The sequence below is a fragment of the Hippichthys cyanospilos genome, chromosome 9, assembly GCF_059441005.1.
Source record: "Hippichthys cyanospilos isolate Australia breed blue-spotted pipefish chromosome 9, RoL_Hcya_1.0, whole genome shotgun sequence".
Lineage (NCBI taxonomy): Eukaryota > Metazoa > Chordata > Actinopteri > Syngnathiformes > Syngnathidae > Hippichthys > Hippichthys cyanospilos.
This window is the reverse complement of record NC_142377.1, coordinates 8967845-8980441: the sequence shown is the minus strand read 5'-3', so window position 1 is coordinate 8980441 and position 12597 is coordinate 8967845. Positions and strand designations below refer to the sequence as shown.

Sequence of the window (12597 nt, the reverse complement as noted above, 5' to 3'; positions counted from 1 at the left end):
TATATACAGTATATATATATATATATATATATATATATATATATATATATATATATATATATATATATATATATATATATATACAGTATATATATATATATATATATATATATATATATATATATATATATATATATATATATATATATATATATATATATATATATATATATATATATATATGGACCAATAGTGTCCAAAATATGGCACGGGGGTGTTTTGTGGCCCACCATCCACATTTTCGTAGCCAGTCATGGGAAAATTAACCTTTATGGAGAACTTGTGGTATTTAAAATAAAATATAAATAAAATAAAAATTAAAATAAAAATAAACACTCGTGCAAAGTGAAGAGTGAACAGGGCCAACTAGAGTGGGAAAAAAAAATAAAAAAAATTGAAAAATGCTTCATGAAACTTTGTTGTTCAGCACTACCAAAAATACCTTTGAAATGGCCCGACAATGCTAATTAAAAATACTGTATAATAATTAAATAATAATAACAATAATAATAATAATAATAATAATAATAATAATAATAAAGGTTTAATGGGAGACACCATTACAAGTGTGAAAAAAGTAGCCTTTCGTTAATTTCTTTCATCTTCTTGAGGAAAACCTAGTCCCAAATGTATTAATCTTTTCTTTAATAAATAGTACAAGCACAACATCGCTATTATTTGGGAAACATTAACATTTCTATTCATCAAATAACATTTTAAAGTAATTCATGTTTTGAAAAAACTAAACTGCAGCTCCTTTTTATACTTTACAAAATCATCTAGAAGGCCAGATTAAACTCATATGTGGGCCGGAATTGGCCCACGGGCCCTGTGTTGGGCACCACTACCTTAAACAAACAGCCTCAATCTAGCATTTTTTAAAAATAATAATACAGACAACATGTAATTGCTTGCTTTAGTGATTTTCACCATGATTAGTCGTTAAAACCAAAATAAGCAGCCCTCATTTCTCTGTTTTTCTTTATGTGACCTTCAATGGAAAGAGTTTGGACAGCCCTTTTCTAAACGCATTCAAGATTTAACATTGAGTTACTGACAACGACTTTGACATTTACTCAAAGTTTTGACCTTTTCTCTGTAGACTTTGTCATTTTTTTTTCTCCTTGGACTCCCCTGGGACAGGCTTCAGCTCATCAGTGACCCTGAACAGGATCGGGGATTGAAAATGGATGGATGGATACTGCTTCCTATTGTCAGTATTGCCAGAAAGTGTTTTGTTGAAGATGTTGTTGATGATGATAACAATTTGCGCTAACCCAACCTTGGGGTCTCCACAGCTGGGCCAATTCATTGTGTTTTTTTAGATATGATAGGCCTGAACTTTTACAGTGTTGCAGGCGCTTTGGATAGCCCTCCTACTTTGAAAATGCTATCGTGTGAATTGTCATACCAATTATATCACCAACCTGGAAAGTTGAGTGATGGCTGGGATGCGTTTCAAGTAAACAATGAATGTGGACCAAATTTGAATTCTTTCTCTGATTGGCTCTTTGACAGGAAATGTAAGATAGAAGTTTTTGAATTCCCTAATTATTTAAATTTTTATTATTATTATTTATTTTAGTAAATTCAACCTCAGCAATACTTTGTTTCACTTGTAGTGTATGTGACGGAGGAAATTTATACAAGTGTTAATGAAACTGTCGTTACTGCTCTTAGTTGTAGAGCAGGCAGTTCTAAATGAGAACCGATATCCACCACTTGAAAGTCATGCAAAGCATGATACCGTTATCCAGTGGACATGATTGGTAATTGCACTCACATCCCTTGGATTAAACATAATAGTGTAATGTAGCCTAGGGTTAAACCCCTTAGCTGCCTTTGTTTTCGTGTTACACCTACATTACTGTGGATATATATATATATATATATATATATATATATATATATATATATATATATATATATATATATATATATATATATATATATATATATATATATATATATATATATATATATATATATATATATATATATATATATATATATATCGCAATGGAGGGTACAAGTGCACATTTAGCAAAATGCTATATTGTTTGGGGGAAAATAACGAATCCAAGAGCAAAGTCTCATGTAGCCTTGAACTTTTAACACTCTCAGACAAGTTATTTCGTGTTGTTTGCTCTGCAGCAGCTGCTCTCATGTCCTTCATTTCCTTTAAAAAAGAAAAAAAAACCACTCAATTTTGCCAAGTGAATTCGTAACTGATAAATATTTGAGTTTTCAAGGGCCTACAGTTCACAAAATGGCCACTACGTGAGAATAATTTAGAGGAGTATAAACACACAGGCCAACGGAAGAAAGTTGATTTTTATTTTGTCAATCAATTAATCAATCAATCAGTGTGATTGGTGACTTCCGGCTTAGCCCTCATGGGGTAAGACATCTTTTCCCTCTCGTTCCTGCTATTTAGTGACTAATTTAACACCCACCTTTATATCCCGCCAATATACCCAGTAGCTATACAATTTGAACCGTGTTTTCTCTCTTTATATGAATTGAAATAAAACATTTGGGTTAGCCGTTTTGGGAGCCAATTTGATTTTCTTTTGACCTAATGACCCCAACAAGAGTTTTTTTTTTTCTAAATGTTCATTATTTGACCCAACTATAAGTGTCAAACAAATTACCCAAGAAGTTGGCCTTGGCCCCTTTTGGACCCAATTTGGTTTGGTTTGAAGCCAACTGTCATAAAAAAAAAATTGGTTATTATGTGGGTTATTCATTCAAGCCAACTTGTTGGGTTAAATAAATAAACCAAAACATTGTGTCAGTACTTTTTGGGACCCCATTTGACCCAAATGAGCCAACAGTAGTTTGTTTGCCGGTTTTTTTATTTGACCAAACTTTTAGAATTAAATAACTCAAAAAGTTGTTTGTTCTTTTTTGACTCAATTTGGGTCATTTTAGAACCAACTGCTTTGAGAGTGTAAACTCTGTATCTTATCCACATGAAGTAAAAGAGGATCCTTGTACCTACAGTATGTGTTCATTCTTCTTTTGTCAAGTAAATTGGATGCTTTTTGACGGACATGTTACCGTCGTGAACCACCAGAGCGAGCGCAACAATAGCAACAATACATACAAAAGTGAGAGCCCACATTCATGTTAATGATTGAAAATGAACATCCTCTCACCGGGAACGCGACTGAAAAGGATGTGAAAGGATGAAACGAACGCTTCGGCCTTGGAATATGAAAAGGTAACGATGAAAAAAAAAACTACCGGATGGAGTGTATCAACTGTTGAAGCGTGCTGGCACTTTTCAGTCAGCGCAAACTCGAAGAGTGGTGAAGACACAAGTATAGTGTACAGCCATTGGTGTTATATTTTTTCTGCTGTTTTTCTTTCATTTGAAAAGCTTTGCTGATGTGAGTGAGTCACAATGATTGTGAATGGCGGGCTGGGTTTATAAGCGTTCCCCCGGGTCACTTTTCTCTTTAGTCGGTGGAAAGTCTGGCTCCCGCGTCAGCTTTGGTTCATCATGAGGTCCTTCGTTCTGCTCTTCTTCTTCCTGCTCTTGGTGTCCCATGGATCTTCAGCCGTAATCACAGGGGTAAGTCCAAATGGTTACTCTGGCAAAAGACGACGCATTTGTACGTTTAGATTTGTGAAGACCTCTTTACTAACTTACTCTTTACTTTTCAAGGAATTGTCATTGTAATTGTAAAATTAATTATGTTGTTGCCACAAATTCCAAACTATTGCAGCTTGGCGTGGTAAATTTTAACTACGAGTACGTTTATTTTTCCAGTTTGGACCCACACAGACTCATGATAGATCTCATGCCACTGAACATTTTCAGTGGTTTAATCAAAAATAAATAAATAAATAAAATAAAATAGTTATCCTGCCTTCAAAAGCCAGTACAAAATTGGTACAATAAACGCAAGGGTAGTAGTCTTCCTTTGACTCATTTCAGTCAAGTCCGAGTGTGCCCTTTTAAGGACATCCTGTTTTTTTCCAGCGATTTCTCATGTTTTTGAGTGAATGCAATTGAACTCTGCTGTCTTTCTGAGACAAACGTGGACAAAATTAAATGGCCTGGTTCTCAGGAGGATATAATGTTGCATGCACATCTGTGTGTGCGCGCAGGCATGTGAGAAGGACTCGCAGTGCGGAGGCGGGATGTGTTGTGCGGTGAGTTTGTGGATCCGCAACCTGCGTATGTGCACGCTGATGGGAGACGAAGGGGACGAATGTCACCCCATGAGCCACAATGTGAGACCAGCTCAACATACTTTTCCATCTCAAGCATGAAATACCCTTCTCCCATTGTTATAATTCTTATAGGAAGCCTTTGAACCCCTCCACATGATCAATCAAGCAAATTGTGCATTGTTTTGCCCAGGTTCCTTTCTATGGAAAAAGACTTCATCACACATGCCCCTGTCTTCCCAACCTGTCATGCATCACTATAGAGAATGGACAATCCAAATGTCTATCATCATATGAAGACTACATCTGAAGAATCATTTGCTGCTTTAATTATGGTCACTCAATGTATTCATTAAATTTTTTCTTTTTAAATCATGGGGTATATTTGATACAGAAACACCGTGAATACAGGTGACCATACGGTGTGACACACAGTTCCGAAATGCAGGATTGTACCCTCAGGAAATTAAAATATATTGCAATATAATGAAAGTATTTATTTGGTATTATTAATATTCAGATATTTATCACATAAATATATTTTTTAAATATTTTTGAATATTTTTTTCTGCTTTGAATGCAATAAAAAAAAGGAAAAAAACATAAAATAGATGACAAATTTATTAATGAAGAGGAAAAAAATGCATACAGTAAAATGAAATATACACACAAATGAGAAAAAATATTTATATCAAAAACAAGCTTTATAATAAACAACAACATACTGTAAATGAAAACAAATTGAAGCAAGCATAGTAAACCCCCAAAACATATTGTAAATGAAAAAATAACAGATTGTATAAAAATGGGAAATATAGTAAAAATACAAAAATATGTATTCAAACAACATCTCAACCTCTACTTTGCACATTTCACTTATTGTGAACATTTTTGGGAATGAAACCCGGCAATAAACGAGGGAACATTGTTCTGATATAAATATGCGTTAAAAACTTAAAATACAAATATGTAAACATGTTTTTTCACAGATCAAATTCCTCCTAAAATTGATAACCTGTCATCTCGTACCAAAAACATGTTCCTGCAACTCAAAAAAATTACTTTTCCAAATAAATCACATTTGTCAGCTTGCGTTGCGATTCGCTTGTCTGGTCCTGAGACTTCTGGAAAAAAGAGGGTCTGACTTGTTGCAGCTTGAAAAAGATGGGGAAAGTGGCTACTCAGGCGAAACCAAAGATGGAAACATATGACGATGCTAAACACTTGAGAATTTAAATCAGTGGTGTCCAAACTCAGGCTCAGTGAACTTTTGTGGCCCGCGATCCATTTTTAACCTGTGACACATACTACAAATGACATTTGCTACTAATAATTTATTATTATTACCAATATTATTCATATTAATTTTTTTCAAGTAGTATTCATTTATTTATTTATTTTTAAACAAGAACCAGTTCCTTGCATTTTATGTTGTCTCTCAAGGTCCAATATATGATGTCACAAGAATGACTCGCAGTATTTGAATTTTTTGGTAACCAATAGGGTCCCTCACCATCCCCAAATCTTCTCAAATATTTAATTATTTGCCATTTAGAAAGTTTCTCAGATTTAAAAACATTACAATAAATGAAATTGTGGGCTAATTTTTGATGTAATGAATACCAAACTGCGGCCCACGGGTCATTTCTTGGCCCACCATCCACAGTTTTGTGGCCCACAATCTGCTAAAAATACATTTTGACATGGCCAGAAACACTTTTTAGGAAAGTAATAAAAGTAATTAAAAACAATCTGAGTCTACCGCATCAATTGTAACAAATCAAGCCATTCAATCCCACGTAATTTAGATTTGTGTCTTCTTAAGTCTTTGGCTATGGGAGGGCCTAAAACGGGTATTTTCAGTGTACTACTTTAGGTAATTAAATGCTTGAGTAATAGATTACTTTAAGTATGAAAGTAATGGATTACCATCGGAAACTACCCCACACTTAATAACTTAATTTAATACCAGTCAATTTTAGGCCCTTTTTTAGTTTTACTACTGAAGTTGAAAACACACAGAAGAAAAACATGTAGGATTGAATGTCTGGACTGTTAAACAACACAAAATATGTATGAATTAATAAGTTGAACCAATAAAACAAAAACAAAAAAAAATAATTACCATGGCCCTTTCATTTTTCTGTATGCGGCCCTGAAAGTACTGTTTGGACACCCCTGATGTAAATTCTTCTTATTCTTGGTATATTTATACATTTCTTATGACGTCACTGCGTCATTAATAAACTTCATCCCGCTACAAGCCGGAAGCGCATTTGCCGAAACGCCCGGCAGGCAATAAAACAAAAACAAAAAAACTAATCTAACAGAGGAATACCTCTTCGTTCTCTCTTGCGATCTTTGCAACGTCTGGCCAGCGACGCGCTGACGTCATTGTCAGTGTGCGGAAAGAGCGTTTCTGTATCAGCACATAAAACGAAACCGGGAGTTTTTGTTTTGATTTTTCAAAACATAGCGATCCACGGGGAAAAAAAAGGAATCCGCCTCATTCGAGCTGCTCTCATGGCGGTTTCTGCGAGCAAGACGGACCTCCAAATGGACAGAGGATCCCCGAGCTCTCCGTCGGAAAACAGCATCGATATAGACGAGAAAGAGTTGGATCAAAATATCACAAAGAATCGCCGACTAGGAGAAGACAACTCCACGCTGCCATTGCACTCGCCCTGGACGTTTTGGTTGGACAGGTAAGTCCGTTTGATCGCCAATTTCCGCGCTGTCATTCGAAGTTTCGGTTGCTGGGGGAGCCCGGCTGAAATAGTGTTGAAGGCTGCGGCTATTGTAGCAGGCCTCCTGGAGCAAATGTTGCACGACCCTGTTTGACTTGTCCTCGTCCTAGATTCTCTGTAACTGCAGACTAGACACGCAAACTCGAACATGAAAAAGAAAAAGCAAAGTACGGCGTCAAAGTTGTGATTGACAATCGTTAAAACTTCACCTTGTGGAGTCAAAATGTCCCGACGAGGACAGACAAGGAGTCTTGGAATATTTTATCTTAGAATATCAACTTTTATTGCCTACCGTAAAGTATCGGTTCCTAAAGATGTTAAAACGACCCCTGCAGGTATTACCAAATCAAATTTAATGCTTTTTAACGCTGCGACAGGAACAGGGGGGGGGGGGGGGGGGGGGGGGGGTTTCTTTTCAAATAAAGAACAAATTGAATGGAACATGAATCAACAAAATGTTGAAGTGTGTTGTAATGACTCCAATGAAAACATTTCATGCATTTGTTTTGTTAGATTTGATGCACGGTATCCTAAGAAGGCCTCAAAATGATTATAATATTTTTGTGGAGCAGTTTTGTGAACCGTTGAGTTCATTTGGGGAGCAATATTTGTATTTTTTTGTAATAATATAAACAATAATAAAATAAATGATAATAATAAAAAAATAATCAAAACAAACAGTAATATGACTGACATTTTTTGTACACTACTACTACTACTACTAAATGTTATCGTTATCAATGTTTAATGCATCAATAACGTGTAATATTGTTTATGTGTAATGTCCTACTGCATTGAAATTTTGAACACCTTCAAATGCTTTTGAGTGGCCACTGATACCGATACCAAGTGCTGATACAAATGCTACTTTTCATACCCCCTCCCATTTCTAAGGAAACCTCATGTTGATTTTTCCTAAAAAAAATAATGCAATTATTAGCAATTTTATGTTCTTTTATTTTGTCATTTGAAGTTTTTTAAACTCCTCCAAGTCTGCAACCGATACTAGTATCGACTCTCATTGTGAGTGCCGATCTCATAAACACTTATAAGGTCAGGTATTCTGCCAATATGTTTCTGGTAGTGATACTTTCCCATCTTTATGATTATTAGGGAGTAATTGACTGAAAATAAATAACATAATCGGGTGTACATAATTCAAAAACTGGCTCCAGTAAAACATATGCACCGTTCTATTTACCGACCGGTCCGAAAATCTCGCTCCATGTATCCCCACTTGCAAATAAGGCAAACGCGTGACAAATATGATGTTGTGTAGTGAAAAAAAAGTGAAATTTGTCTTTAGTTTTGTGAAATTGATGCGAATACTTTGACGTAGGTCTTTGCCGGGCACAACTGCAGCAGAATGCGAATCCAATTTGAAGAAGATCTACACAGTGCAAAGTGTTCAGGTAAGCATTGGGGCTTCAAAGTGAACTTTGGACTTTTAAAAATCTATTTCTGCCGAAGCACAGCAAAATAAACACTTTGGAAATGCTTTGGTGGAACCCCCCCCCCCCCCCCCCCCCCCCCCCCAAGCCAAATACATGATACATTTCATACTATATTTTCATAGGAAAAATGAGTTTTCCAAAGTATTTTTTGTTGTTTGCAGCTTTTCTGGAGCGTGTACAATAACATCCCACCAGTCACGGCCCTTCCTTTGAGATGCAGCTATCACCTCATGCGCGGAGAACGGAGGCCACTCTGGTACATATGTGAACATAGAAATACCTCGTTTCAGGATACTTTTCATATTCTTTTTTTGCAGAAATTATTATTATAATTTATAATTATTATATCATTTATTATTCTTCATTTTTAAAAATGTATTATTCTATTATTTGTTATAATTATGTTATTTATAATGTATTTTAAAAACTATTTATTCTTTACTATTATATGTATTAGTATATAATTTATTACTTATCATTTTAAAAATTGTATTCTTCTATCATTTATCCATTATAATTATACTATTTATAATTTGTTTGAAAAAACATTTTTATTATTTACTATTATATTTCTAATTCTTATCATTTTTTATTTAATTCTCGTTTTAAAAATGGTATTATTCCATTATTTATCTATTAAAATTATATTATTTATGTTTATTTAAAACATTATTTTATTATTCACTATTATATTTATTATGATTTTTGTTATTATTGTTATATTTATTGTATTATTTTTTATTTATCATTTTAAAAATTGTATCATATAATATAGCTACTATAATTACATTATTTACAATTTATTTTAAACATTATTTTATGATTTACTATTATATTATTTATTCTTAATTTTACTTTTAATCACTTCTTTAAAGGTGAAGTCAAACCAAAAATATATATTTTTTCAATGGGTTAAGTATTGTGCCCAATAAGTGACCCAGTGAAATGTTTTATTGTTTTTCCTAAGCATAAATAGTCAATGCTGCCAAAATGATTGTGGTTATTCATTTGCCATGCAGTAAAATAAGGTAACAAAAGTACAGTAGATAATTTGACGGAGCTCGTGGATTGGATGTCACATTGCTCATACTGTATTATTCTTGTTTTATTTTTGCCAACAGGGAAGAGGAGAGCAACGCAAAAGGAGGCGTGTGGAAAATGAAAGTGCCCAAAGAAAACACTGTAGGTGTTGCTGCAAAAGCCGCTTGGTTTTTCTCATAATAGGTCACATCTTAAATATTCTATTGATACTGTTGGTTTTACACAGTCAGCAGGACTGTATTAATACAATTTTTTATCGTAAATGTAGAAGATGCGTGAACCGTAATTTAACAGTATTTTTCTGACAGCCAAGTTGCTGGTATTTTACAGTAAAAATAGCTTTATTTTTAACAGTATATCTGAAATATTGTATTGATAGTGTTGATTTTACACAGGCAACAGTATCAAGACAATTTTTTACCGCAAATGTAGAAGATTTGTTAACGTACTTAACGGTACTTTTCTGGGAACCAAACTATCAGTATTAAAAAAAAAAAAAAAAAAAAATATATATATATATATATATATATATATATATATATATATATATATATATATATATATATATATATATATATATATATAGTTCTTTATTTCATCTTTGTGACTTTTTTTTCTTACATTTGTTAGTTTGCCATAATTGAGACTCAATGTTTATTTAACAAATAATCATTCATCAAATTAATTAATTTTGACCATTGATTCATTGTGAAGATATGTTTTTGAATTAAAAATGATGGAAATACTGTTGGTTTCAGGTTCGCAGCGGTAAATATTCTTCGATTTCTCTTGACGTGGTGTTGACTCAAAACATTTGGTTTTGCTTTGGAAAACAATATTTATGCTTTTTTTTTTAACGTATAATACTATCCGGCATATTACGGGCAAAAGCAGTTACTGGTTAAATTAGGAATACTAAAACACATTATTTTTTTCTCTAAATCCCATCCAAAGCAGGATGTTTTTCGAAAATTGCATTTGTGTCAGAAATACAAGTCTGTGTACCTTCTTTTTCAGAATAAACGTACTATTAAGCGGAAGACAAACTGAAATGAGTTGTTTTGCTTCCGCTTTTTTCTTCTTCTCAGTCTGCAGTTTGGAAGGAATTGTTACTTGCTACTATCGGGGAGCAGTTTGCAGATTATTGCGCCTCAGGTATTGCGTTTACATCTTCTTATCGGAATGCTAATTTGGATGCGTCTTTCGTCCGTGACTGACGTTTTTTTTTTTTTTTTCCAACACCAGATGACGAGGTCGTCGGCGTCAGTGTCAGCGTCAGAGATCGGGAGGATGTGGTGCAAGTTTGGAATAAAAATGCCTCTCTTGCGAACGAAGCAACCATTTTGGGAAAAATCAATGAGCTTCTCCCGTACATATCTTTTAAAGCCGTTTTTTATAAATGTAAGTATGGCATTTATTTTCCGTCATTAAATGCTAATAGTATACGGTTTAAGAAAAATTACAGCCGTTGGTATTCTCTGTGTATGAAACAGGAATTTGCCATCATGTCCAGTTTGCTCACTCAGATTTGAGAGTTTGCAGTTCATGAGAAGCGCACACAAAATCTGGTTTTACATTTTAGATTGTACATAGGACTGGGTGAAAATGTCACTCAGATTTGAGAGTTTGCAGCTTATAAGAAGCGCACACAAAATCTGGTTTTTATATTTTGGATTGTACATAGGACAGGGTGAAAATATCAAAATTCTCAATTTTCACCCTTCACTTTGGTTAATTACGATTTGAAGTGAAGTAATAAACCCAACAAACATTTATTTAAAGGTTTGAATTATTTAAAAAAAAGAAGAAAATATATACAAATAAATGTGTAAACATATATAAATATAATCATATATAATAGATGTATAAGTAAAAAGAAAATACTAAAATTAATTAATATAATAGAAAATATGAAAACATCAATAATAAATAAACAATAATACTAGTGTATTTTTAAGCATATGCCGCGGCCGCAAAATATAGGCGGCGGCGCAAATGGCCCGCGGGCCGTAGTTTGGACACCTCCGGTCTAGTCATCCAGTGGCTGGAATTGAACGAGTTAAGCGTCTTTCGAACCACTCGCCGAGCGTTCTTTGGCGAAACATCGATTTCACCGCGCGGCTCGTTTTCAAATGCGAAACAATCCAGTTTATGGCCCGGCAGATGTAACGTGAGTAAAATCTGGTCTTTGCACTGCCATTTTATTCACCACCTTATCTTTGTTTGGAATTTGACAGCTCACATGGAACATCACGCCTTTGAAGGAGGACGTTCAAGACGTTAGATAGTGCACTTTGATTTTCAATGTTTTTTTTTTGTTTTGTTTTGGAATCTGAACTGTACCTGCCTTGGCTAAACGACACTGTCCACAGGAGAATCAAGGGTATTACCAATATATTTTTGTAACTATCGGAAGACTGATGCCTTGTTGTGTTTCGACCGTTGAAAGAATGTACGTCTAAAAGCATTCTGCATCGACTGATTTCTGGTGGTTTTTGTCACGTCACTGTCCCGCATAGACCACGGCTCGTTATTTCTTTTTTGTAAACTTAGCTGCTACGTTATCGAGAAATGTTTTTATCCACTCGTACGTTGTTTCAATTTCATACAATTGTTAGCTACCAAAGCAGTTTAGGAAGTTTGTTACCGCAGATAATGATTTTTTTTTTTTTTTTGGAATAAATGTTTCTTGTACCTTCATCGGTTTTACGTGAATTGTAACATCGGGGTTAAACTTTGTTTGATGAGAATCAGTCCACGCAGCCGATAGCCATACGCAGCCGTTAAAAGGCGTCCCCGATGAAATGTCCATTTGAATGTTCCATCGCGGCACATTTGACAATTTTTTTAATGCTGAGCGGTCAAAGTAGAACTCCACTTTTGTTTTATTAAAGTGAACAGAAATTGCACATTTCCTGGCATCGATTTTGTACTTTTATTCGGTACCGATGAAACTTTAAACTCACGGCTGGGTTGTGTTTCAAAAAGTATTTCTGTCAATGTACTGCGAGTTTTCATTCATGCAGACACTGCTTTAGAAATGTAATGTTGATTATGTTTTAGCAAGGAAATCATATTCTAGGCTGGGCTTCTCAGCCATGGTCGCTTGTTGCCTGCGAAAGCACCAAAAAAAAAAAAAATGTTGGATGCTAGTGAGCTCATTTTCATTTTGT

The 12597-nt window shown here is 34.3% G+C and overlaps 2 protein-coding genes across 2 annotated transcripts; both read left to right on the top strand.

Moving 5' to 3' along the window:
• The first annotated feature begins 2165 nt into the window (after nt 1-2165).
• prok2 (prokineticin 2) lies at nt 2166-4518 on the top strand. The gene is made up of 3 exons (XM_088423967.1): nt 2166-3580; nt 4120-4245; nt 4376-4518. Exons 1-3 carry the CDS (start codon nt 3509-3511, stop codon nt 4490-4492), a joined length of 315 nt encoding a protein of 104 aa, XP_088280093.1. The 5' UTR covers nt 2166-3508; the 3' UTR covers nt 4493-4518.
• Nucleotides 4519-6552: 2034 nt separating this feature from the next.
• eif4e3 (eukaryotic translation initiation factor 4E family member 3) lies at nt 6553-12338 on the top strand. Its single transcript, XM_088424646.1, has 7 exons — nt 6553-6887; nt 8269-8341; nt 8545-8639; nt 9505-9565; nt 10513-10579; nt 10670-10825; nt 11662-12338. The coding sequence occupies exons 1-7, from the start codon at nt 6706-6708 to the stop codon at nt 11706-11708; spliced, it is 681 nt and encodes a 226-aa protein (XP_088280772.1). The 5' UTR covers nt 6553-6705; the 3' UTR covers nt 11709-12338.
• Nucleotides 12339-12597: the final 259 nt, after the last annotated feature.